This window comes from Zingiber officinale, chromosome 1B (assembly GCF_018446385.1).
Source record: "Zingiber officinale cultivar Zhangliang chromosome 1B, Zo_v1.1, whole genome shotgun sequence".
In the NCBI taxonomy this organism is placed as follows: Eukaryota; Viridiplantae; Streptophyta; class Magnoliopsida; order Zingiberales; family Zingiberaceae; genus Zingiber; species Zingiber officinale.
In genome coordinates this window covers 122563296-122590018 of record NC_055986.1, presented here as the reverse complement: position 1 = coordinate 122590018, position 26723 = coordinate 122563296, and the positions used below count along the sequence as shown (strand labels likewise).

Sequence of the window (26723 nt, the reverse complement as noted above, 5' to 3'; positions counted from 1 at the left end):
TCGGATAGCTGAGATCACCCAAGCAAGCGGAGCCGGAGCGGAAGACCCGGACCGAGATGAGCTGAACAGGAGCAGAGGTCCCGAACCGAAAAAGTCAATCCTGTTGACTTCTTGGTCCAGGCGCCTAGACCAGTCTAGGGCGCCCAGACCTTGATAATTATCCAGATCGCGATCAACGCAATCTGTGCGAGAAGGGATAAAATTTTATCACCTCCCAGGCACCTAGAACCCTTCCAGGCGCCCCGACCAAGGCTATAAATATAGCCTTGGTCCAAGAAGTTGAACAACAACTTGTAATTCACTTGTAATCCATTTCTCTGTACTATACTTTTCTTTTGTGCTGTTAACGCTGTAAGATGCTACTCCGTCCGAAGGAGATCTTCATATAGTGCGTTACTTTCTCCTTAGATTAACAATCTTCTGATTGCAAACCAAGTAACTCCTTTGTGTTTACTTTCTTTTAATTGGTTTCTGTCTTTTTAATTACAAGTATTCTTTATTTAGTTGATAGTCCGAGAAAGGGTAGATTTATTTTTTTTAGGGCAATTCATCCCTCCCCTCTTGCCGGCCTCCAAAGGGACCAACGGTGGGAACATGTTTTGAGGATGTGGGTGTTGGGTCACTTAGGAGTGTAGGATCGAAAAGAATTTATATATCTCCACAATGACATGATATTGTCCACTTTGGGCCTAAGCCCTCACGGTTTTACTCTTGGGCTCTACCCAAAAGGCCTTATGCCAATGGAGATATCTTTCTCTTATAAACCTATGATCTTTTCCATGTGTTTTCAATATGAGACTATGTTTGCAACCTTGCAACCCCAACAATCCCCCCCTCAAACAAAGGACCATGGGCTTCCCACGTCCGATCCTTGACCCACCAGGTCTTCCTGCCCCTCGGTCTACCCGACCTACTAGGACTTCCTGCCCCTCGGTCTACCCGACCTATTAGGACTTCCTTGCCTAGCCGCAACTAGGACTTCCTGCCCCTCGGTCCACCCGACCTACTAGGACTTCCTGCCCCTCGGTCTACCCGACCTATTAGGACTTCCTTGCCTAGCCGCAACTAGGACTTCCTGCCCCTCGGTCCACCCGACCTACTAGGACTTCCTGCCTGGTGTCTGGTCCTTTTGATCCGAACATAGGAGCCCCTACTTTCTTTGTTCGAGGTCAATATTGTACTCACATGGTTCAATCAGACCATAGCTCTTGTGCACAGTCGGCGGTTAATCCTTCTGGTAGTCCGGGCTCTGATACCAATTGTAGGATCGAAAAGAATTTATATATCTCCACAATGACATGATATTGTCCACTTTGGGCCTAAGCCCTCATGGTTTTACTCTTGGGCTCTACCCAAAAGGCCTCATGCCAATGGAGATATCTTTCTCTTATAAACCTATGATCTTTTCCATGTGTTTTCAATATGGGACTATGTTTGCAACCTTGCAACCCCAACAAGGAGCTGGGGGGGGGGGGGGGGGGGGGGGGGAATAGTTTCTCGCACTTCGATGACAATGATTTGCAGTGGAATACTTGAAGCAAGCTCTCCAATGCTAATAATATGGATTTACTTGGTATCCACTTTAAGAAGAGGTGACTAGTCCAAGGATCCGACCCTCACTCACTCATCTACTATCAAAACACTCATTTTCAGAAATAATTCGGAGGCGAGAAGCCTCGTACAAGCTCAAGAACAAGAGAATACAACTCGAAACAAGGAATCAAATGCAAATATAAATCGAAACAGGACTAACACTTTAAACCTTGAATTCCTCGAGCTTTTCTTACTTTAAATGCCTTTTAAAACTTAGAAGTGCAACAAGACCTTAGCCTTAAGCTTCTACGAACTGGCGAAATGCAGCAATACCTTAGCCCTAAGCTTCCAAGAACTGGCAAAACGATGGAGTGAAGTTATATCTGAAACAGTGCTCAAAACCCCCTTTTCTAGGGTTACCGTTGGCACCTTAATCGATTAAGCATCTTCTTAATCGATTGTCACGTCAACAACCTACATAAATGACTATTTTCAACCTTAATCAACTTCCTAGTCGATTAAGTCTTGCTGAATCGATTAGCTAGATCGATTCAATAACATTCTGTTGGATCGCGAGAAAGAGCTTAAGTGATCAACCTGATCGCTTAAGCTTCGAACATAAACATTCTGTTCGAACTAAAAAGCACTGTAAGCGATTACCCTAATCACTTATAGTGTCCTAATCGATTACACTAATCAATTACGCATGCTTTCTTACGATCCCAAGCTTAAGCGATTGCCTTAGTCGCTTAAGCTATGGTAATCCACTAACCTAGTCGATTACCAAACCCTAACTTCCCAACCAAAGTCTAGGGTTCCCTTACCCAACATCCGGTTAATCTTGACTTGTTGGGACTCCTCATTGCCTAGCATCTAGTCAACTTTGACTTGTTGGTACTTCTTCACCAAGTGTCTAGTCAATCCTTTGACCCACTAGGACTTTTCTTCTTGTGCCAAGTGTCTGATCAACCTTGAGCCACTTGGACTTACCATTGTCAGATGTTCGGTCAACCTTGACCCACCTAGACCTCCACATACCTGGCTTCACTCATCAGGACTTTCCTTCTGTCTAGCTTCACTCATAGGGCTTTCATCTGGTTTCACTTACCAGGATTTGCCTTCTGCATAACTTCACTCACTAGGGCTTTTACCTGCTTTACTCATCAAAAACTTTCATTTGCCTAACTTCACTCACTAGAGCTTTTACCTGGCTTTACTCATCAGAATTTTTCATTTGCCTAACTTCACTCACTAGGGCTTTCACCTGCCTTCACTTATCAAGATTTTTCATCTGCCTAGCATCACTTACTAGGACTTTCCACACCAAGTGTCCGATAAACACTGACCTACTTGGATTTTCATTATTTGCCAACCTCCCTTTTGGACTTGCCTTTGCCTAACCTCTTGTTAGAACTTTTCAATTAAGTATTTGGTCAACCTTGACCTACTTGACCAATATCTACATACAGACAATTGCAACTGCAATCTCCATATATTGTCAAACATTGAAACTCAAACATGAAGACTCAAACTTGAACCAACTCAAGCTTAGTCAACCTGATCAACTTTGACCCAAGGGATATTGCACCAAAGTGGGCTGGCGTGCAAGAAGTGCCTAGTAAGAATTGTCCCTCAATCTCCCAAGTTGGTATACAAAGGTATTCGTATAAGTGGATATAGATATGCATATAAAATAATCCTAAAAGTGGAGTCATGTAATCACAATCTGGCTTGAACTAAGTTCGATGGGAGACTAAGATAGGTGAGCAAGAGAGTGGGAGGAATGACACAAACATATTCTGAGGATATGGGAGGATGTGCAAGATGTGGTGGGAACAAGTTTTGAGGATGTGGGCTGGCGTATGAGAAGTGCCTAGTAAGAATTGCCCCTCATTCTCCCAAGTTGGTATAAAAAGGTATCCGTACAAGTGAGCAAGAGAGTGGGAGGAATGACTCAGACAGGTGAGCAACAGAGTGGGAGAAATGACACAGACATATTTTGAGAATATGGGAGAATGTGCGAGATGTGGTGGGAATATGTTCCGAGAATGTGGGCTAGCATGCGAGAAGTGCCTAATAAGAGCATTCATATCAGTTGTTCTATAATATCTCTAAAATTTGAGGTAAACCATTCACTATATTAAATTTAGATAATCATTTTTCACTACACACTACATCAATTATCCTAAAATTTCTATTATCTTTATTTTTTTATTATTTCCTTCTCTATCTTTCACTTTTTAAATTATTTTTTCTTTCTCCTTAATGTCTATCTTTTATTACCCAATATATTCCCTTCATTTGTTCTCTCTCCCAAATTAAATAATATTTTAATATTTAGCTAATGAATTTTATTTTCTAAATTCAAAGAAGTACTATTCATGAAACCTAAATTTAGGAGAATAGATAGGGTAGCTGATGTAAACGTTTTTTTACGTAAAATATAAAATTTAAGATAAATTCCGTATTTAGGGAAGAACATCCATATCAACTTCTCTAATACTAAAGTTATCTTAAATAGTACTACTTTAAATTTATAGAATGAAATTCATTCCCTAAATATTAAAATTTCATTTAATTTGGAAGAGAGAAAAAATTAAGGGAATAGATTGGGTAATGAAAAGTAGATATTACATAGGAAGAGAGAAAAAAAAAGTAGAAGAGAGAAGACAATAATAAAAAAAATGAAGATAATGGAGATTTTAAGATAACTAATATAGTGTGCAGTGAAAAGTGATTGTCTAAATTTAATAAAGTTAGTATCTTACCCTAAATTTTAAAAATATTATAGATGTTAGGATTGTTGGCCGACTAGAAGGGGGTTGAATAACACTGCACAAATAAAAGCAAATGAACCCTTCTTGGACTTAAAAGAACACTTGTATAAAATAATTAAATGAACCAAAAAAAATAGAGGCGCAGAGTTTTTTACTTAGTTACAACCAGGGAGGTTGTTAATCTATGGAAATAATCGCACTACTTACTCATTCAGGCGGAGAAACCTCTTTACAACAATTTACACACAAAAATGAAGAAGCTAAACAAAGAGGAAAGTGTGTACAAGTGTTGCTCAGTAATTCTTATTATTTTTAGCTTCTGGGAGCAAGGTTGTATTTATAGCTTTGGTCGGGGCACCTGAAAGGGTTTCAGACGCTTGGAGTGGGACATAATTCTATCCACGACACGTCAGTGAAAGTTCACGTCGATTATGATAACATTTGGGTTCCAGGCGTCCGGAAGGGTTCCGGGCGCCTGGACTCACAAAGTTAACATGGTTGACTTTTTCGATCTGGGCCCTCTGGTCCGGCTTTGCTCACCTCGGTTCGGGACTTTTGCTCCGGCTTCACTTTCTTGGGTGATTTCGGTCATCCGAAATAGGGCTCACCCGAATCCAACTTCCGGCCTTCTCAAGCAACCTTCCGCTCTAACTTCTCGTCCCTCAAAAATGTCGTGCGCCTCCTTCTCGTCCACCGGCGCATTCTTCCACAGCACCTCATCCCTCAGACGCACCGAGCTTGTCGACTCTTTCCTGTGTCACCCTTCTCGCTAGCTGCGTCTTTTGCTCGACTTCCTGTGCTCCTATGCTCCTACACACTTAGACACAAGGTTAAACACAACATGACCTAACCTAACTTGTTTAATTACATCAAAACAACCTTAGGATACCAACAATAGAGACACTAATGTGAATGCTCTAAGAATTGCCCTTCATTTCCCCAAATTAGGATAAAAGGACATCCATACAAGTGGACGTAGATATGCATATAAAACAATCCTACTAACTTCTTTTCTATTTTTTTTCGGGTGTTGAACTTGAATATGTTGATGCAATCGACATCTAAGGGTTTGATATTTGATAATATAATATACCAATGTATGGTCAGGTTGACTAAGGGTTAATCCAAATAGGACTTGATGTTTAGAAGAGAAAAGTCTAGTTAGGATTAAACGACTGACAAGGGTAAGTTCTAATCGAAGGATAAACAAATAATAAGTCTACTAAGTGACTAATTCTAACTGAAGGCTAAGCAAGGGGAAGTGTTGGTGAGTGAAGCTATATGGTGTTGGTTGGTCCTAGGAAGATCTTACCGGTTCCACTGTACACAAATTTTTGTACAAGTGTCGAACCTTTCCTAACAACCTATTGTATTCTTTAGAAATTAGATTCGGAATCACAAACGAAACTTAACATTATTGATTCCAAATTTAACTTATCTGTTCTTAGTGATTTAGACTTGGATCGCAAATGATACTTAACATTATAGATCCAAATCCACCTAGGTTACAAATTTAATTAAATATTTATTTCGAAAATCGGCTCTCAGGTCAAACATGACGAGACACTTGACCTTCTTGGGTATGAGAACATCCACCACTGCCTCGACAAAGCCTCTTAACGAAATTCAATATTTAATTTCCTTATATAACTTTAAGTTTAACCAAAAAGAATAATCGAATCACAAGATCGACAAATAAAACAAAAGAAACACCACTTTGAATTACAAATATGAAAATCTAGAATCTCTAGCCTCTTGTGTTTGGTATTTCAAATTTATACAAAGAAAACTAGTATGATGCGGAATAGAATTACTAGTTATACCTTTCTTTGTATGCAACAACCTCTTGATCTTCTATCGTATTCCTCTTCTTATCTCGGACGTTGTGTGGGCAACGATCTACCGAGACGAGAACCACCCAAGCCCTTCTTCTTCCTTCTTCCAAGTTTCGGCCAAGCAACTTTCTCCAATAAAACAAGTCTCGGCCACCAACCAAGCTCCAAGGAAAACTAGGAAACAAAATCCTCCTTTCTCTTCTTCTTCTCCAAGCTAGATCCGACCACCAAAACAAACTCCTAGATATTGATGAGATTCAGCCACAAAGGAGGAAGAAAAGGAGGAGAAGATGCTAGGACCGACCACCACCAAGGAGGAAAAGAGAGAGGAAAAATAGAAGAGAGTTATTTTTTATGAAGGCACCCCCTCTCTCTCTTTTATAATCCTTGGTCTTGGCAAATAAGAAAAGTTTTAATAAAAACTTCCTTATTTTCTTTGCCATGGAAAGGAAAATTTAATTGATTAAAAATAATTTCATTTTTTAAAATTAAAGTGGTTAGCCACCTCATAGCTGCAAGTAAGGAAAGTTTTAATAACAAGAATTAAAACTTCCTAATTTGTTTTCAGAAATTTTTAAAATAAAAATTTCTCTATTAATTTTTCCTTTCTTGGTTGGTTGTAAAAGGAAATTTTATAAATTAAAATCTCTCTATTAAAACATGTGGATGATTTCTAAAAAGGAAAATTATCTTTAAAATTAAAATCTTCCTCTCAATCTACAAATAAGGAAAGATATCAAATCTTTTCTTAATCTTTTATAGAAACTATAATAGAAAAAATTTAATTTTAAAACTCTCTTTTAAAATCATGAACATGGTTTCATAAATGAAAAGTTTTATCAAAAATTAAAATCTTCCTTTCAATCTACAAATAAGGAAAGATATGATCAAATCTTTTCTTAATCATTTGTAGAAACTATAAAAGGAAATATTTAATTTTAAAACTCTCTTTTAAAATCATGAGGATGGTTTCATAAAAGGAAAGTTTTATAAAAAAAATTAAAATCTTCCTTTTAACTACAAATAAAGAAAGATATCAAACCTTTCACTTAATCTTTTTAGAAAGCTATAAAAGGAAAGATTTAAATTTTAAACTCTCTTTTAAAACCATAGTATCCACATAAGAAAGATTTAAAAAATAAAATCCTTTTTAATTTAATGTGGCCGACCCATGCTTGGGTTCCAAGCTTGCTTGGCCGACCACCTTAAGATGGGTATAAAGGTGGGTATAGGTGGGTATAATACTTTATTAATAAGAGGCTACAATAGGGACTGAGAGGAGGAATTGGTTTTAGTCTCCCGATGAAATTAAGATTCCCGTGTTCGCCCCGAACACCCAACTTAATTTCATCAATAATAATTCATTCCACTAAAGAATTATTATTGAACTACGACACCAATCCCAAATTACATTTTGAGCTCCTTTTTATCATGAGTGTGTTAATCTCCCTGTGTTTAAGATGTCAGATGCCCACTAATTAATTGAGTTACTGACAACTCATTTTAATTAATATCTTAGTCTAAGAGTAGTACCACTCAACCTTATTGTCGTGTCAGACTAAGTTCACCTGCAGAGTTTAATATGACAATCCTTATGAGCTCCTCTTGGGGACATTATCAACTTAGATTACTAGAACACAGTTTCCTTCTATAATAAAAAACACATACTATAAGTAATATCATTTTCTAACTTATCGGACTTATTGATTTATAGAGCTAAATCTCACCCTTTGATAAGTTAAAAAAATAAATACTAAATATATGTGTTTGTTATTATATTAGGATTAAGAGCACACACTTCCATAATAACTAAGGTTTTGTTCTTTTATTAAGTCAGTATAAAAAGAACTTAGCTTAAATAGTCCTGCTCAATACACTCAGAGTGTACTAGTCTAATTTATCAGTCAAGATAAACTAATACCTAATTACACTATGACTATTCCAATGGTTTGTTCCTTTCCATCTCAGTCGTGAGCTACTGTTTATAATTTATAAAGAATTGATAACATTATTTTCTATGTGTGACACCACACACTATGTTATCTACAATATAAATTAATTGAACAACTACACTTAGCTTATAAATGTAGATATTTGATCAATATGATTCTTATTTCTAAGTAAATGTTTATACAAAATGCTAGACTTTTAGTATACATTTCAACAGATGGTGGAAGTCCTAGTGAGTGGAGCCAGACCCTAGTGAGTGAAGCTAGGTGATGTAAGTCCTGATGAGTGAAGTCAGGTCTTAGTGAGTGAAGTTAGGTAGTAGAAGTCCTGGTGAGTGAAGTTAGACCTTAGTGAGTGAAACTAGGTGATGGAAGCCCTAGGGAGTGAAGCTAGGTGGTGAAAATTCTGGTGAGTGAAGCCAAACAATGGAAGTCCTAATGAGTGAAGTTAGGTGGTGAATGACCTAGTGAGTGAAGCTAGGTAATGGAAGTCCTAGTGAGTGAAGCTAGGCAATCTTAGGGGGAGGCAACCCTAGGTATTGAAAAATCTTAGAGGAGTAAACTCCCAGTATGTGTGACTGACGCACGGTCGACCGAACTAACAAATTTTTAATACTGCTAACACTGTTTTACTTTATTATTTTATATCTATTATGCTAACTTAATATTGCAGGAAAATCTTAGTTTATCAGGATGATCAGATATTAAGCAAGACAAAAAGTCCAAACAGGTCTGAGGACAAGATGTTTGGCAAGTAAACAATTGGAGGAGAGAGATCTAATGAAGACGAGCCCCAGTGACACTGGTTCAACTTAAATATATTTTGGAAGTCTAAATTAAAACCATGACTAGATTCTGGTTTTGGTAAAACAGAATCTAAGTCATAATAGATTTATTTTATATTGAATGAACTCTGGTTTGTAGGGTATATTTGCTAACGTATTTTGCAGGAGTGAAGTATAAAAATTAATTCTCGGATGAACAGTGCTCGAGGTGCCTCAGAGCTGACTGGAGGCGCCTCAAAGCTTGAATAAAGGCGCCTTGGATAGGTTGGAGGTGCCCTCAAGGAGATAAACTTTGTAGATAAAGTTTCGTTGCGGAGAGTCGCCTTGGAGTGTGCTAGAGGCGCCTTGGAGGAGCATTGGAGGCGCCTCGGAGTGCTTGGAGGTGCCCTCGTGCGAATAGAAATCGAAGCTCGTGGGGCTGATCGAGTCCAAAGTTTACGAGATCATTTTTGAGGTTGGAGGAGCTTAAGATGAGGTTGGAGGCGCCCTTAACGCTCAATAAAAGAGATATTCAGCCAACAGATGAGAGACAACACTAATACGAGCTCCTACAACCGTTCTGCTAATCCGATTGTGCTATACTACTATATTCCAAGTTCTGAATTACTCAAGAACGACACAACACCGCTACGTGCTCAAACGAGTCGAAACTTGGGTAACGTGTAGTTTTTGATTATTTACCCCTACTTTCTTTATTGTATTTGATATTCTAAAGTTGGTAGTTCTGTTACCAACTTACTTCTTATAAAGAATCAATTGTTTAGTCGATTACTCATCGAAAAGGTCCAAAAGATCCAGATCTTGAAGTAAGAGTCGTCATAAGCTTCGAATCAAATAAAATTGAACGTGTATCTTTTTACTTATTTTCTTGTTATTCCGCTGTACTCGCACTTGTTTTACAAACCCATAAAAGCTTATTATTTCAAAAATCACATATGATTCAACTCTTCTCTTACGTGCACCGATCTTACGGAACATCCAAGAGATTTCATTAAACTTCGTCTTGAGCTCCCTTCTACTTGTTTTTAATTGTTCTCGGTTTGTGTAGTGTGATCGTCGTCGCTTGAGATCTACAATGAAGCCCGAACATGCGATCGTAGATAACTAGATACACAAACATTCCCAAGTTCTCTCGTTGCTCGACCAACCAACTTGACAGAAACTGATCTGATAGGAGCCAACCCAACTTACATCCGACCTATTGATGGTATTCTGCTTCTATCCTCAAGGAACCCGTCCATTTCCTAATCTCAACAGGTTCATCACCAATAATTGTTCCTAATATGTCTAATTAAAGATAAAAAAGAATCTTATACTTTAACGAAAAGTTTTAGCTTCAAAGCTAAAAAAGGAGAGAAGTTTTAGCTTCGTCACTTTTCTTGGCTTCGACTACTCAAACTTTCGGCTGGCCAATCAGGCCATTTCTTGTACCGGGTCCACTGCATGTTCGCCTACTGCCACGAGTGGGGATGATTGTGGGTTCAGAAGAATGCATGCAACAATTATCTCCGTCCTTTGATTGATATCATGTGTCCTTTATTTTCTCACTTTATATATTTTATTGTCACTAGCCATTTCTTTCCGGACATCAGTCAAACAATTCTATTTATATTTTAAAATAATAAGAGTGTTCTGAAATGGAATTAATTAATTAACTAACGGTTGAAATTCTATCATCTTTAAACTAATATAAATTCTTTATCATGCTTTTTAAAAATGATTTTAAAAGTATTTCTTATGCCTGGTGTGTGTTCCAAAGCATATTACAATTCTGGGGGAATATTGCTATTTACTGCGGGCTCCACTGGGTAAATGCTGCGGGTAACGAGTCCACGTCTCTTCCCTATATCCAAATTTTGACCGAGTCACGGATTCGCTGACGAGACTTTCCGAATCGCCTGTTTCGTTCGGACAGCAAACACTAAAATCGATGCTGTTATTGGAGAACTGCGGTGGGACGTAACACTAGAAACGTGCCTTTTTGGGCTGATGTCGGTAAATGTTACATATAGGCCCTCAAGTAGTTTAATACTTTCTGTTCAGTCCTCACTCGATGGGGGATGGCGCCGCTTGTGGGTCTGGAAGATTACTTTTTAGCCCTCCAAAGTCCGACCTGTGCTTATTTGTTATCGCTTCCGTCGTAGATGGTGGAGTCTGGACTGTTCGTAGTGCCGTACTCGACTTTTTATCGTCGCGTCTTCACCGGCCGCCAGTGGATCGACTGATCAAACCCTCGAATCGGAGACTTGGAAGAAGCGGAGAAACTACTCAACCCATCTCGCTCCTATCGATGTTGTTGAGAATTGACTTGCACTTGAAGATGGCAGTAGTTGAAGAATCCGATTGATGGGAGACAAGTGGGTATCGTCTTTCTCTTCGTTGCCTTGCTTTATCTTGGATTCCCCCTTCTGATCGTACGCATCGATCGATCTTTTCTTGGTAGCTTCGTGAGTTAGACAAGGTTTAGCTGGTGGATCGGGCGCTAATTGGTTTGCTTCTGCTGCTTTAATTGTAGGGTTAACAACATCTGCCTTTAGGTTCGTTTTTAATTGATGTTCGCTTGCGGAAGCTAGACAAACAATTACTAAAAGAAAAACAAAGGGATTTTCTGCTACATTCGTAAGTAGAAGTTTTATTTTCTCTCCCCATTTTCTTTGTTGTGGATATTTTGACGTTAGCGCTACCGGATAAAACATGGCTATTTAGACTTTAGGATCGATATAACCATTGCAACATTCGTTTGTTTGTCTTGATGACAGACTTCACTGAGTCTTTACATCTATTTTTTATGATGTCAGAACTGGAAAAATGTTAACTTATTATCTTCATCATCAAACCATGTATATTCTAAGTACTTGAGGTTGGCTATATGGAATTTAACCCTCCAGAGCTGTATTACAACTGACAAATTTTATATTGTCATGCTTGGAGATTGTGTGAAATTTACTCTGCAGCAGTGCCTATTTATATAATCTGCTTCATGGTACCTGTGAAAGCTACAATTGATTAAAAATAAAACGGAGCACTTATGGCAGTAAGTCAAGCACAAGTAACAATCGAGAGCACTTCTGTAAGAATTTCAAATAAGATGGGAACTTAAAATATGGGAGACCTGTTTACTGATATAGGTTAAAAAGGAAGCTATTTTAATGAAGATAGGTGTCATTATATATATGAGGAATGATACCCTGGCCAATCTTATGTGAGGGACCGTGAGCGACATCCGACGTGGGCGATTTGACACGGCCAAAATCTAATTTTTAAATTCTCTTTTCTTTCCCCTTTAATTGCATGCAATAATCACTATGGTGCTAGTTTTTAAAAACCAACACCAAGGTAGTGTAGTTGTTACAATGTAGTAGTTGCTACAAATGTGTAACAGTTGGTAGCTATTACAATGCTGTCATAACGTGTAGCAGTAGCAGTTAGTAGCTGTTACAACGTGTAGTTGTTACAATGTGTAGCTATTACAATATAGTAGTTGCTACAACTTCAATTATTTTTCATATTGTAGCAGTTACGATTTTGTATATGCTACTCAGTTGTAGCAGCTACGAAATCATAGCTGCTACAATATGTGTAGCTACTATAATTGTGTAACAAACTTCCAAAGATCATAACTTTTGACTCGAATATCATAATGAGACGATCTTTTTTTTTGAATTGAAGCTCGTTCAGAGATCTATAATTCAAAAAAAAAAAAGTCTCATTCTGATATCTAAGTAAAATGTTATGATCTTTGGAAGTTTGCTACACAGTTGTAGCAACTTCGGGTTCGTAGTAGTTGTAACAGCTATGCAACCGTAACTGCTACAACATGAAAAACAATTGTAATTCTAGCAACTACGAAACCATAGCTGCTACAACATAAAAAATAATTATAGTTGTAGCAGTTACGAAACCATAGCTGCTACAATTGTGTAGGAGGTAATGCATGTGTCAGATACAAGCATGTGTGAGAAGAAAGAGACGATGCATGCATATTGTACCGGAGGGATAGATGTGTGATTTTTTAAATTCTGACGGGGCACTGTTACGGCAAGTGAAATTGCGCATCTGTCGCACAGGAATCGTTGGGCAGGATATATATATATATAAAGAAAAATGCATCAAAGCTTATCTTTGTGTAGCTTAGCCATAGAATCATTGCTTGATGTTTTGTGCATAAGCTAATCAGGCTATGTTTCCAAATGACACACCACACAAGGATGCACTTCTTTGTAGATTGTACAGTTAGTGTATTCATGCACATCCTTATAGGTCAGAGATCCAGTGGCTCAATCTACTTTCCGAATCCGATAAGTTTGAGATAGCCTCAAAGACTCCTACGAGGTGGTAGGCAATGACTTGGCCATCCTCTGTGGTTGGAAAGACTTGCTAGGGTAACCTATAGTGTATTTGTTGTTTAAAACTATTAATACTTCATTTATCCTTTCCATAAGTGACATTGTTAGCCTGATTAAAGCCTATAGTATATTTGTTGTTGTGTAAAACTATTAATACTTATTTTTTAATCCCTTCTAACAGCAATCAAGTGTAGTTTAATATTTAATAACTGATAAAGTGACCGTATTTACCTGATTACAGTATGCATGATTCACATATATTCATTATTTTTATGTAGCCAATTGATCAATATTAACATTAGCAAACCACAAACTTAAAGCTTTGAAACTGCATATAATCATAGAAAGCCAGCTAATTATATTGCACAAAAGTAGATAAAGCTGATGAATCTGCAAATGCCTTTGTTTACAAGATGTGCAAGGGACAAATTATGCAGTAGATGATAAGTATTAATAAAGTAACTTTAATTGTTTGTGATTGAAGAAGCAGTTTTACTGTTTTCTGTATCAAAGTTATCTAGCTTTTACCTGGCAAATCTCTGAATTCAAAATTGCATTTTCAATATGCTCTCACTTGTTAGCATGTTATTTTTCATTACTACCTGGATATCTACACTGACTCAAACAGTACTCAAATTTCAGGATTAGGGTCCTGAGAAATCAGAGTTTGGAGAGGGTATCTTCTAAAATACTTGGTTCATAAATGAGAAATCTGACCACAATGTACAAGCGTATAAACAACTTCTTTGGCACTTTCTTTCAGTATGAGTCTGTAAAAGGTTCACCTGTGGATAATTTGAAGTCTAGGAAGAAAGTACTGGATCCTCAAGGACCATTTCTCCAGAAGTGGAATAAGATATTTGTTTTATCCTGTGTGATGGCTATATCTGTGGATCCCCTCTTCTTTTATATTCCAGTAGTGAATGATACAGAGACTTGTATTGATTTGGACGACAATTTGGTAATCACCGCTAGTGTCTTACGTACCTTCACCGACATCTTTTACGTTCTCCATATCATATTTCAATTTCGAACTGGCTTTATAGCTCCACCATCTCGTGTATTTGGAAAGGGGATCTTGGTTGAAGATTCTTCAGCAATAGCCCTTAGATATCTGAAATCACACTTTCTTATTGACATTCTTGCAGTTATTCCTCTGCCACAGGTAACAAAATCATCTTTATGCTGCATCTGCATGCACAATATGCTAATTTTGACTTCTGTCATTAAAATTTTTTGTACATATTGAGTTTGCAAAAACCATTATTTTCCATTTTCATTTTTTAGACTAATGAATGTTGGAGATGTACAATATAAAAGGTTATTTTCTAGCAAGGTAAAATGTTATTATTCCTTATAAAATGTTTGGTTAAAACTTAAATATTCCTTTAAGATTATTTTACATAGAAACCTTAATGAAGCCTAGAAATCTATAATTATTCTCAGTTTTGTAGGATCTCTTCACTTTTAATAAACCTTGTATCTGATATATTCAAGCAATATGCTGGTCACTGAAAATGGATTGCCTGTTAAAAACTCATGTGAGAATGCTCTAACTGATCAGAAAGTTTATTATGTCTCATAGTTTGCTTATATATTAAAAGCCTGAACATGAGTCACAGAACTTATAGATTTAATTTATTTCACTAATTTCCTTGGTCACTAAGACTTTGAATTTGCATAGCCCAATAGCTTTTGATGCATGCATCTTTATATTCAAGTTGTAAAAGAGAGCCTCTAACTTCTGCATTGATTTATATACTTAAATACTATTAGAGAGGCTGTAATGTGTTTATGATCACCTATCGAAAATGGTTTGCTTCAATGCTCGATGTTAACCAAATTAACCAAGATTGAGGACAATTTCCTAGTATATGAGAGATTTAGATGGAGGAAATTTTCTGGTTTCTGAAAGATTTTTTTCTAATAACTAAGAGATATGTAGAAGGGGAGTCTTGGCGCAACGGTAAAGTTGTTGTCACGTGACCAAAATGTCACGGGTTCGAATCCTGAAAATAACTTCTTGCAAAAAGTGGGTAAGGTTGTGTACAATGGGTCCTTTCCCGGGACCCCACATGGCAGGAGCTTCGTGCACCCGACTTCTTTTTTATTTTTTTATTTTTTATTTTTAACTAAGAGCTATGTAGGCAAATGCTAGAAACTAAGGGTTGTCCATTAAGTAGGAGAAAATTGGAAAATTATAACTTAATGAATACAAAAAATAATAATTAAGACTGATTGTGATAGTTTTTTTTTTTATTTCAACGAAATGGAAATTAAGTTATAGTTAATTATTTATTTCACAATAAGAGAAATCAATGAAGAATTATTGATAAATTAGGAGGGAGGATTATGGGATAGAATGAAGGGCATCAAAGTTATGCCCCCCTTAAATCTTTGCAGGTTTTGTAGGTAATCATGGGAAACTTTGCTTAACGAGTTATGATACTGCACCATGAGAAAACATGCTTGAGTATTCAAACATCTGTACCTAACTGTTTGAAGAGCCAAAATAACTATTTTCATGAATATCATTAAGGTGATGCAACAAATTTAAACGACACATTATCATTAAGTAGTATTTGGCCCAACTATATAGGATTAGCTAGTTAAATCTTATCTCTTGATTAAGCTTCATACAATGATATTTCACTAGTTATATTCACAATAATTAAATCACTTTTATTATATTGACTAATGTCTTCTTTCATCTCTATCACCCATTACAACTTCAACTAAAAAATTTAACTCTTCTAATTATGAGATCTATTGGTTATCTTTCAATATGTGTTACGAACCACAAGTGCACGACTACGTCGTCAGTAATAAAAATATCGATCCCACAAGGACGGTTGATTAAACACTAATTAACTTCGTATAACGAATTATCTAGACAATCGGAAGGTCGTTCACAAACGCTAGAAAAAGAAAGAGAAGAGAGAGAGAGTGAGAGTCAAGAGAGAGTAGAGAGGGAGAGAATGAGCATAGTGAAGGAAGGATGATAGATTCTAGGATTTCGGTTTCGTTATGAGGCTAGTTAATGTCCTCATGCATTGTTAACTCTGCTTATACTAGTGTAGGGATTCTAACTAAAGTCCGGTACAACCCCGCTAAAGTCACACCGGAGAGTCTATCCAAGTCCTAACGCCATTAAGTAAAGAAACAACTCTAGAAAGTCCGGTTAAAAGATTACCCTCTGTCACGGGGTCCCGATCATACATTCCTAGAGTTATCTAATGTACTTTCTAACGGTAGCACTAGAGTATCAACTCGAATTAGAACGCCCTGTTAAAATAAAACCTCGTGTCATGGGTACCACGAGTAAGGCCCTTTATATAGGAAAGAAGATAACACAACACAAATTGCAAAAATACCCCTATATATTTACATATTCTAACACTCCCCCTCAAGCTGGAGAATATAGATCATATGCACCAAGCTTGTTACATATGTAGTCAATTCAGGGACCTCTTAGTGACTTAGTGAATATAACTGCTAGCTGATCATGTGAGTTAACAAAACTAGTAGATATTTCTCCAGATATGACTTTTTCTCTGATAAAGTGACAGTCAACTTCAATATGCTTTATTCTCTCATGGAAGACTGGATTTGAGGCAATATGCATAGCAGCCTGATTGTCACACATGAGTGTCATTTGTGTAACCTCTCCAAATCTTAGTTCCTGAAGTAACTGTTTTAGCTATATAAGTTCTTGACTAGCTATAGCCATAGCTCGATATTCTGCTCTGCACTAGATCTTGTCACAACATTTTGCTTTTTGCTTTTCCAAGAAACAAGGATTCCTCCGACAAAAATACAAAACCCAGAGGTAGATCTTCTATCTGAGGGAGATCCTGCCCAATCTGCATCAGAATATCCCACAACTCGAGTATGTCCTTTGTCTTCATATAGAAGACCCTTTCCTGGTGCACCCCTGATATATCGAATAATGCGAGTCACGACATCCCAATGTTCTTTGTACGGAGAGTTGAGAAACTGACTTACTACACTTACTGCAAATGAGATATCTGGACGAGTGACAGTAAGATAGCTCAGTTTCCCTACTAATCGCCTGTATCGTTCAGGATCTGAAAAAGACTCCCCCTGATTTGGTAGGAGCTTCACATTAGGATCTATGGGATTGTCGACTGTCTTCGAATTTAACATTCTTGTTTCTTCCAGAATACCCATTGCATACTTCCTTTGGGTTATAATGATCCCATCTTTAGACTGTGTTACTTCTATCCCTAGGAAATATTTGAGTTTGCCGAGATCCTTTGTCTGGAAATGTTTGAAAAGATGTTTTACTTGTGAAATCCCAAGATGATCACTACCTGTGATGACAATATCATCAACATAAGCCACTACGTAGATGCAACCAGTAGATGAGTGACGATAAAAGACAGAATGATCAGCCTCACTCCGAGTCATGCCAAACTGTTGAATTACGGTACTAAATCTACTGAACCATGCTCTGGGTGACTGCTTGAGACCATATAAAGATTTCCGCAAGCGACATACAAGACCAGAAGATTCCCCCCGAGTAACAAAACACGGAGATTGCTCCATGTAGACTTCCTCGAGCAGATCACCATGTAAGAATGCATTTTTGATGTCCAACTGATAAAGGGGCCAATGACGAATTACAGCAATAGACAGGAAAAGACGCACAGAAGACATCTTGGCAACAGGAGAAAAAGTGTCCCCATAATCCAATCCGAAGAGTATAGCCTTTAGCGGCGAGACGAGCCTTAAGCCGATCAACCATACCGTCTGACCAACTTTCACCGTAAACACCCATCGACAACCAACCACTGACTTCCCAGGAGGTAGAGGCGAGGTGCCAAGTCCCACTGCTCAGTAAAGCACTCATTTCATCGAGCATAGCCTGTTTCCATCCTGGATGGGCAAAGACATCACTTGCACTTTGGAAGAGAAACAGAAGACAAGGAAGAAAGACAATAATAATAGGATGGAGAAAGGCGATGATTACGAGTGGAACACATACCCTTTCGAAGTGCAATAGGAACATCAGAGTCAGGAGATGAGACCGGAGGAAACGGCGAAGGAGTTGGCTCCAAAGATGTGTCTACGCCTCTACGGCAACGTCAGTGCTGGTCGATGGCAAAGCAGAACGAGAATGACGCTGATAAACCTGCAAAGGAGGAGACGAGGCTGGGGATGACAGAGATGCCTCCGGGGGACAAAAGATAGTCACTGGTGCAGGTGGAGAGGGAGAAACCTTGGACTGGGAGGCGGTAGGCCCAAAAAATGAAACCGAATCAAAGAATGTGACATCAGCAGAGATGAAGGAGTGACGAAGAGTAGGGGAATAACACTTGTACCCTTTCTAAGACCGTGGGTACCCAAGGAAAACACACTTATGAGACCGGAGAGAGAGTTTATCAATGCTAGGATCAAGATCATGAGCAAAGCATATAGAACCAAAGACCCGAGGTGGTAAAGAATGAAGAGGATGACGAGGGTAGAGGATAAGATGAGGTATTTTTCCCTTGAGAGTGGATGAAGGCATGCGATTGATGAGATAACACGCAGTAAGTACAACGTCACCCCAAAATTGAAGAGGGACATGAGAATGGAGAAGAAGAGTCCGAGTGGTCTCAAGGAGATGACGATTCTTGCGTTCTACAACCCCATTCTATTGAGGAGTATGAGGGCAAGACGTGCGATGCGGTACACCATGGGATGCCAAGAAAGAACGAAACTGAGCAGAAAGATACTTACGTGCATTATCACTTTGCAAAGTACGAAGAGAAATACCAAACTGAGTTTTGATTTCATGAAAAAAAGATTGAAAAATAGAAAACAATTTGGAACGTTCCTTCATCAGATATAACGATATACAACGGGAAAAATCGTCTATAAAAGTAAGAAAATATCGTGATCCCAATGTAGAAGAAACACGACTCGGACCCTAAACATCAGAATGAACCAAGGCAAAGGGGGACGTAGCCCGACTCACAGTGCGAGGAGAAAAAGAACTACGAACATGCTTACCTAACTAGAAATAATGTACAGGACTGGGATTTAAGATTAAGAACTGAAGTAATAACTGAAGTAGGAAACTTACAAACTTAGGAGTTTCTCAAAGTAAGACTTGTAGCAAGATGTGCTGTGTTAGTATGTCCTGTAAAGTAAGCAATAATGTAGAGCATCTACTTTAGAGTCTGTAGCAAATCTGTAGTGGGTACAAGAGATAAGAATCAGCTGAATGATGATGGGGCCCAATGCGCACCCAGTTCACCGATGAAAAACTCTATAAAACCCATGACTCTCTCAAATGCAAGACACACAGCACATCTTGCTACAAGTCTTACTTTGAGAAACTCCTAAGTTTGTAAGTTTCCTACTTCAGTTCTTAATCTTAAATCCCAGTCCTGTACATTATTTCTAGTTCTTATATACATTATCTGTGAGATTTGAGATTAAAAGACGTTTCCGCAACTTTTTGGTATCAGAGCTAGTTTTATGGCTAGCTAAGTTTTATAATAAGGTACTTAGGGGACGGGTCCCTGAGTTAAGTATCACCTCCTGTCATTCTTCCTAAAAACAATAACAGACATCTTTCTTTAAAATTCAGGTTTAGCAAATTGCAACTGTTGATCAGTTATAGCAATGCCTGAAGGCATGCCTAGCAAATTGCAACTATTGATCAGTTATAGCGAAAACATGAACTGATATAGTGTCTTATTAACTAATTTTCCTTAAAACTATTTTTATTTTTCTATTGTAATAAGGCGACCGGGGAACAACGGGTGGAATGCAAAAGAATAGGTCCTAACTTGGCAACCAAAGGCTGGGGAAACCGCTTTAGTCCAAGGGCACACCTATGTGAGCATGAAAGCCTTTAGGACCCTCTAAGCCGTAAGCAATAGGATTATAAAAGATAGAAAAAGGAAAAGAGGTTATAATTGTGTCTATGTCTAGACAATGGGAAGAACGGATTCAGGAATAGTATACAAAATCTCATACCTCGAACCTTGAGTACCTTGATTTAGCAAAAACCAGTAAAAAGCCAACCCAAGAAGAACTAGCTCACAATCTTTCAGTAATCTATGACCGAGTTTGCTTGTCTTGTAGAGTCCACTTAAAAAACTTCAAACAAATTCAAGAGGAAATAGAAGTCCTCAAAGAAGAAAATAAGAAGTTGGTTAAAAATTTAGTAAATTTGACAAAGGTGATAGTAGAAAATAAACCACTCACAGAAAAACAACTCAAAGAAGTGGTTTTAAACCTTATTCGACAGCCTAAAATAATTGAAGAACGAACTTTACAATTGTTAGAAGAGCTAAAGAAGAAACTGGACAGAGTTGAAACCATATTACATAAAATCGAGACTTGGACGTCTTCATGAATGAGTTACATCAACACCCAGGCTACAAATTCATACAAAGAAGCTCTCCAAGCAACTGAAAGCCTAGAATCACCTTCTTTAGGCTTTTGTCGACCAGCTAAATATAAAGGAGCTATTAGTAGCTCTATAGCTATTATTAAGCAATCAAATACTCAGATTCAGCTATTAGTAACCATTCTTGAGAAGTTAGAAACTCTTGATGACCGCCTGAAGAAGCTTGAAGCTATAGTCCAAAAATCCAGAACACCCTCTTTGCCAGAAACAGTTATTGATAATTTAACTGAAAAAATCAAGAGCCTCAAAATACAAGAAAAACCGAAAGAGCAAAAAGGAAAGTTCAGAGTATTCTCGGACCCATTCACTTTATTTAAAGAAGAAAAAGCTAGAGAAAGAAGCAAGTAATGGCCACCAGAACAAGGTTACAAGATCCTCCTGTAACAACCCTCACCAGAAGTATAGAAGCAGAGGAGCACCCACTGTTTGAAGATCAAGTAAGGGAATATAGGCAAGGACAAAGACGTAGATACAATGCTCAGAGAAGACTCCAGAGGATTACCAGAAGCATCACTGGCCAAGGACCTTTTAATCAATCTCTAGAGCAGCAGCTTGATCCTCAAGTACAATTGAGGTTATCTATGCAAGAAAGAGCATCAATAGTACCAGCTGAGGGAGGTACTATATCACTCACGGAGAGATGATGCCCATCATAGAGTCTATATGCATCGATCGGAGGAAGCCATTCTGGTCACCACAAACTAGGTTGATCGAGCACTTATTCAACTAGAAAGTTTTATGCAACTTCAAAGAAGCGGGATGCGATTTATCCATATGGGAGTTATTCAAGTCAGAGTTCAAATACTTTATAGACAAGAAGAAAGTACGCTTCTATTAATCGTCTTTCGAGATAACAGGTGGCAAGGAGACCAAGCTATATTCGCTACCATGGAAGTAGACCTGACGCAAGGAAGCCAGCTAGTATATGTGGTACCTGATACCATGCTAACTATCTCAGATTTTTATAGAAACATACAAATTTCTATCTTAGTCAGGGGCTATGAAGGCTGGCAGAACGACGAGGCCAATATTCTAGTCACCAGAGGAATGGTTGGACGGCTATCCAACACCCTAAATGTTGGGTTTGCCTATGAAATACAGAATGTGGTGGATTACCTGATTACTCATGGAGTTAGAGCTTTACCAGGCAGAAGGTATAATACTAGAGAAGTACAAGGGCAAAATTGGATTATTCATCAATCCGGTATCAACATCCCCATGCAACCAACAGAAGTGAACACTCGGAACCTGCTGGATGGACGTGTTTCAATACATTTTGACAACTATCAGGCAGCAATTACGGCAAACCCACCACACTATAATCAAAGGGATGAAGAAATTCCTTCTGATGAAGAAGAAGTCCAACATCAAGTCATTGCTGTTCTTCTTCAAGATCCGGAAGTACTACAAGTTAGAAGAATTAGCAGTACAGCAATAGTTCCCCAAAGAAAAACTGAAGGATCCGCTGGTTATGATCTAGCTATTAACAGAGAACAATTTGTCCCTAAAAAGGACAAGAGTCTCTTGACTACTGGCATTTGTATCCAGATTCCAAAAGGAACTTATGCTAGAATAGCACCAAGATCCAGCGCTGCCTTGCGAGGCCTTATTATCATGAGAGGAGTTATTGATGAAGACTACCGAGGGGAGGTAAAAATTATTGCTTACAATATTACTAATAAGCATGTTTATCTTCAAAAACATGAATGTATTGCTCAAATTATTCTGGAAAAAATAACAACACCAGATGTGGTGGAAGTAACTTGCTTGGAACCTACAGAAAGAGGAATGCAAGGATTTGGATCCACTGCAAACCTAGCATACCCCTCTGAAGCCCCCCTGCCAAAAGCACAAAAGAAGAAAGTTATCCTGAATGCCCGGGATGTGTATACTGTCATGATGGTGAAGAAACAGCAGAGCCTTATGAGTTCTATGTAGCTCCCTCACCAGGCTACATTGATGACCGTGAATATATAGAATACATGCCCTTATATCATCAAAAGGATACAGAACCGACCCTAAAGGAAAAGCAAACATTTGATGCAATTCTTGAAGAATGCCAACAGTTCCATCAGGAGTATGATTGGCTGCAACAACGAGCTATGATATCTGAAGATGACCCCATGGAAATAGCTATCTCCGAGACACGACGAACCTTGAGACGGTCCCGGGATTATCGGCAAGAATTGCAACACCAGCTTGATGCTCTAACACCTTCCTCTTCTACTAACCACTTTTGCATGGCTATTACTAGTGACTATATTAGTTATCTACAATATTTAGCCTTGCAGAATTGTTCTCCTTCCCAGGAGTCGGACGAAGAATTTACAAATCCTTTCGCGGAAGGTGGTGGAAGGGAACATATTATTGCGGCTACAGCAGACACTACAGTGGAAGAAGACGCTTGGGTTACTGATTATCCAAAGCTCAAAGCCCTTACAGAGCAAATTTATTCAACAGAGGCTGTCTCACAATATAGGCCTCCAATGGAGACAACTATGAACACCGTCGGTTATCCCCCAACAAGACAAAATCCGAACCTGTTAGTATTGTTCCCCCAATTGAACCAGGCAAAGGGAAGCACTTCAAAAGCAGGGACACATCTGAATGGTGGAACCTACCATCAGCACACCAACAAACTGGCGCCATCCTAACCCTGCCTACGCAGCTTGGTAAAGTAGAGGACGTATTTTTAAGATGGGAAGACATTACTAAAAATATGGTTGCTTTGCAGAATTTCACATATAACCAGGACAAGGCCGATTTCATTGAAAATCTTTTAGGAGAAGCAGAAAGGCTGACCTGGATTTAATGGCGAATGACCTACCCGGATGAGTATCAAGAATTGGTAAATTCATCTGAAGGAAGAAATGGTACCCAAAACATACTTTCTTAAATAAGAAGGGTATTTATTCTAAAAGATCCTTTCCAAGGATCTACAGATATGCAGGATAATGCCTATAGAGACCTTGAAAGAATATCATGATCCCACATTAAAGATATTCTTCCCTTTATGAATGATTACATGAATTTAGCTGCAAAAACTGGAAGGTTATTTACTGGTTCAGAATTATCTGAAAAATTTTGGCTAAAATTACCAGGTGACCTTGGCAGAAGAATTAAAGCTGCGTTTGAAGAAAAATACCAAGGAAACACCATAGGAGTTCACCCAAGGGTCCACTTTGCATATAAATACTTGGAGGAAGAATGCAAGCGAGCGGCTTTCAATAGGTCATTAAAAGACCTATCATTCTGTAATCAGATACCTATACCAGGGTATTATCAAAAGAAAGGGAAGTTCGAAGCAAGAAGATCCACTACCTATAAAGGAAAGCCTCATAGCTCTCATGCCAGGATTGAGAAGAAGAAACACCTTCTAAGAAACAAGAAATGCAAATGCTTTCTATGTGGAGAAGAAGGCCATTTTGCAAGAGATTGCCCTAGGAATACCGAAACACAAAAAGGGTAGCTATGTTTAAAGGCCTTGAGCTTCCAGAAGACTATGAAATAATGTCTGTCCAAGAAGGAGATGAACCTTCTGACGCAATCTATAGCATATCCGAAGGTGAAGATCACCAGGTACTCACAAATCTTAATGAATCTCTATTTATATTTATAGAGGAGAAAAATTGTTATATGATTGAAAAAGAAAGTGGATGACAACCTATGGTACGGGTCACTAAAACCCAACACGACTGCAACCACATATGGATGATCAATGATGAAATTTCATACCCATATGAAAGATGCTACTGCTGTAAAAGAATGACAATGCAAAAGCATAGGATGCACTGTTCTACATGCAAAATAACATCATGCGGTATGTGCTCAAAACATTACTTTAATGTTACAATTCCTATTCAGCAAAAAGCACCAATTCCATACAATCCTAGTAGTCTTGTTCAAGAGCAGCAGATATATATTGATTGGGCTGAAGCAGAGATGACTAGACTAAAGCAAGAAGTTGAGGCTGCCAAAGCACTTTCTATTTTGCAGATAGAGCAATTAAAAAAGGAGTTCCAAGGCAGAGAGGAAGAATTAATAAGGAATGCTTCTGCAGACAAACTTGAAGCTGATACTGAAAATGAAGAACTTCGTTTAAAGGTAGACCTTCTTGAGCTAGAAAATGCTGACCTCAAGAGACAAATATCTAAAAATCAAAATGAGGAAATTCATCAAGAAGAAAAAGAAGAAGCATACATGTTTGTCACTGAAGGGCGAGAAAAGGATCTCTCTACTTCTGAAGTAATATCGTCAAAAAAGAAAAACAAATGGCCTTTTTAACCTTGTGATAGAGCTCAGCATACCAGGGGTGAAAAATTTCAAAGTTAATGCAATATTAGACACAGGAGCTACTACATGCTGCATAGATCAGGCATCTATATCACCGGAGGCCATTGAAGACAATACCTTCATTGTCAATTTCAGCGGAATCAACTCAAAAACAACTGCCAACAAAAAACTAAAGTATGGCAGTATGAAGATTGGGGAACACACTTTCAGAATACCTTATACGTATGCTTTCCCTCTAACAATTGGAGGAAATATCACCATGATAATCGGATGTAATTTCATCCGATCTTTATACGGAGGCATTCGGATAGAAGGAGATGAGGTAACTTTCTACAAAAATATAACTACTATAAAGACTCAACAAACTGTTGCTGCAGTATCCACCCTTGAGGAATTGGAACTTGAAGAAGAAGAGTACAACCAGATTCAAGAGCAAATCTGTACATGGCAATCAGGTACTCTACTGCAAGACCTTATAAAAGAACTTACTGATACTGGATACATTGGGGATAACCCCACCAAATACTGGGACAAAAACAAGATTACATGCAAGCTTGAAATAAAAAATCCTGTCCCCAGGGCGTAGCACAGATGGGGAGTGCATGGTTCTGTGGCTGAAAGGTCCAGGGGTCGATCCCTGGGGTGTCACTGCCTGGGGTTAACGTCTCCGCGATGCACTTTCCATCTGTGTACCTGCATTTACCTCCCTCCATATCCGTGGGACCGGCTCTAGGGGGGCCGCTGATGTGGCGGTTCCACATTTTTTTGAAATAAAAAATCCTGATCTTACTATTGAAGACAGGCCCCTGAAGCATGTAACCCCTCAGATGCAAAAATCCTTTAGTGCCCATATAAAAGCTTTGTTGAAGTTAAAGGTAATCCGACCAAGTATGAGCAGGCATAGGACTACAACAATTATTGTCTATTCCGGCACTACAATCGACCCAGTAACTGGAAAGGAGACAAAGGGGAAGGAGCGTATGGTCTTCAACTACAAGTGTCTCAATGATAATACTCACAAAGACCAATACAGCCTCTCAGGCATCAACACCATTATTAACAAGGTGGGCCGAAGTAGGATCTATTCAAAGTTTGATCTTAAAAGTGGTTTTCATCAGGTGTCAATGGATCCTGAATCTATCCCCTAGACTGCATTTTGGGTTCTCGATGGACTCTACGAATGGTTAGTCATGCCATTCGGATTAAAAAATGCTCCAGCTATTTTTCAAAGTAAGATGGACAACTGCTTTAAAGGTACAGAAGATTTTATTGCAGTTTATATTGATGATATTCTAGTTTTTTCCGAATCTGAGCAGGAGCATCGAAGTCATTTGAAGGTCCTATTAGATATCTGCAAAAAGAATGAGTTAATATTAAGCCCAACAAAGATGAAGCTTGGAAGCCCAACTATTGAATTTCTTAGTGCAACAATAGGAGAATCAAAAATAAAGCTTCAAGCCCACATTATTACAAAAATAGCGGATTTCAATGATAGTGAATTACAAACAACCAAAGGACTTCGTTCATGGCTGGGCCTCCTTAATTATGCCCGATCCTATATCCCTAACCTGGTAAAAATCTTGGGTCCGTTATACTCTAAAACAAGTCCTAATGGCGAGAAAAATATGAATTCACAAGATTGGGCTTTAGTGCGCACTGTCAAAGCAATGATAAAAGAACTGCCTGATCTGACGATACCACCAGCTCAGTGTTATATGCTTATTGAAACTGATGGCTGCATGGAAGGATGGGGTGGCATCTGTAAGTGGAAACTTC

General features: G+C 38.4%; 1 protein-coding gene across 10 annotated transcripts in view; it reads left to right on the top strand.

The window, feature by feature from the left end:
- The first annotated feature begins 10997 nt into the window (after positions 1 to 10997).
- LOC121976171 (cyclic nucleotide-gated ion channel 1-like) overlaps positions 10998 to 26723 on the top strand; it is a 38020-nt gene continuing 22294 nt past the window's right edge. Inside the window, exons 1-3 of one of the 10 annotated variants that reach the window (XM_042528287.1) lie at positions 10998 to 11240; positions 11395 to 11498; positions 13868 to 14390. In XM_042528287.1, coding sequence (XP_042384221.1) covers positions 13929 to 14390 — 462 coding nt within the window. In that variant the 5' untranslated portion in view covers positions 10998 to 11240; positions 11395 to 11498; positions 13868 to 13928. Of the gene's footprint in view, positions 11241 to 11376; positions 11499 to 13853; positions 14391 to 21527; positions 22305 to 26723 lie in introns of those variants that run through there. The other 9 variants (XM_042528219.1, XM_042528262.1, XM_042528247.1 and 6 more) reach the window with 9 other exon arrangements.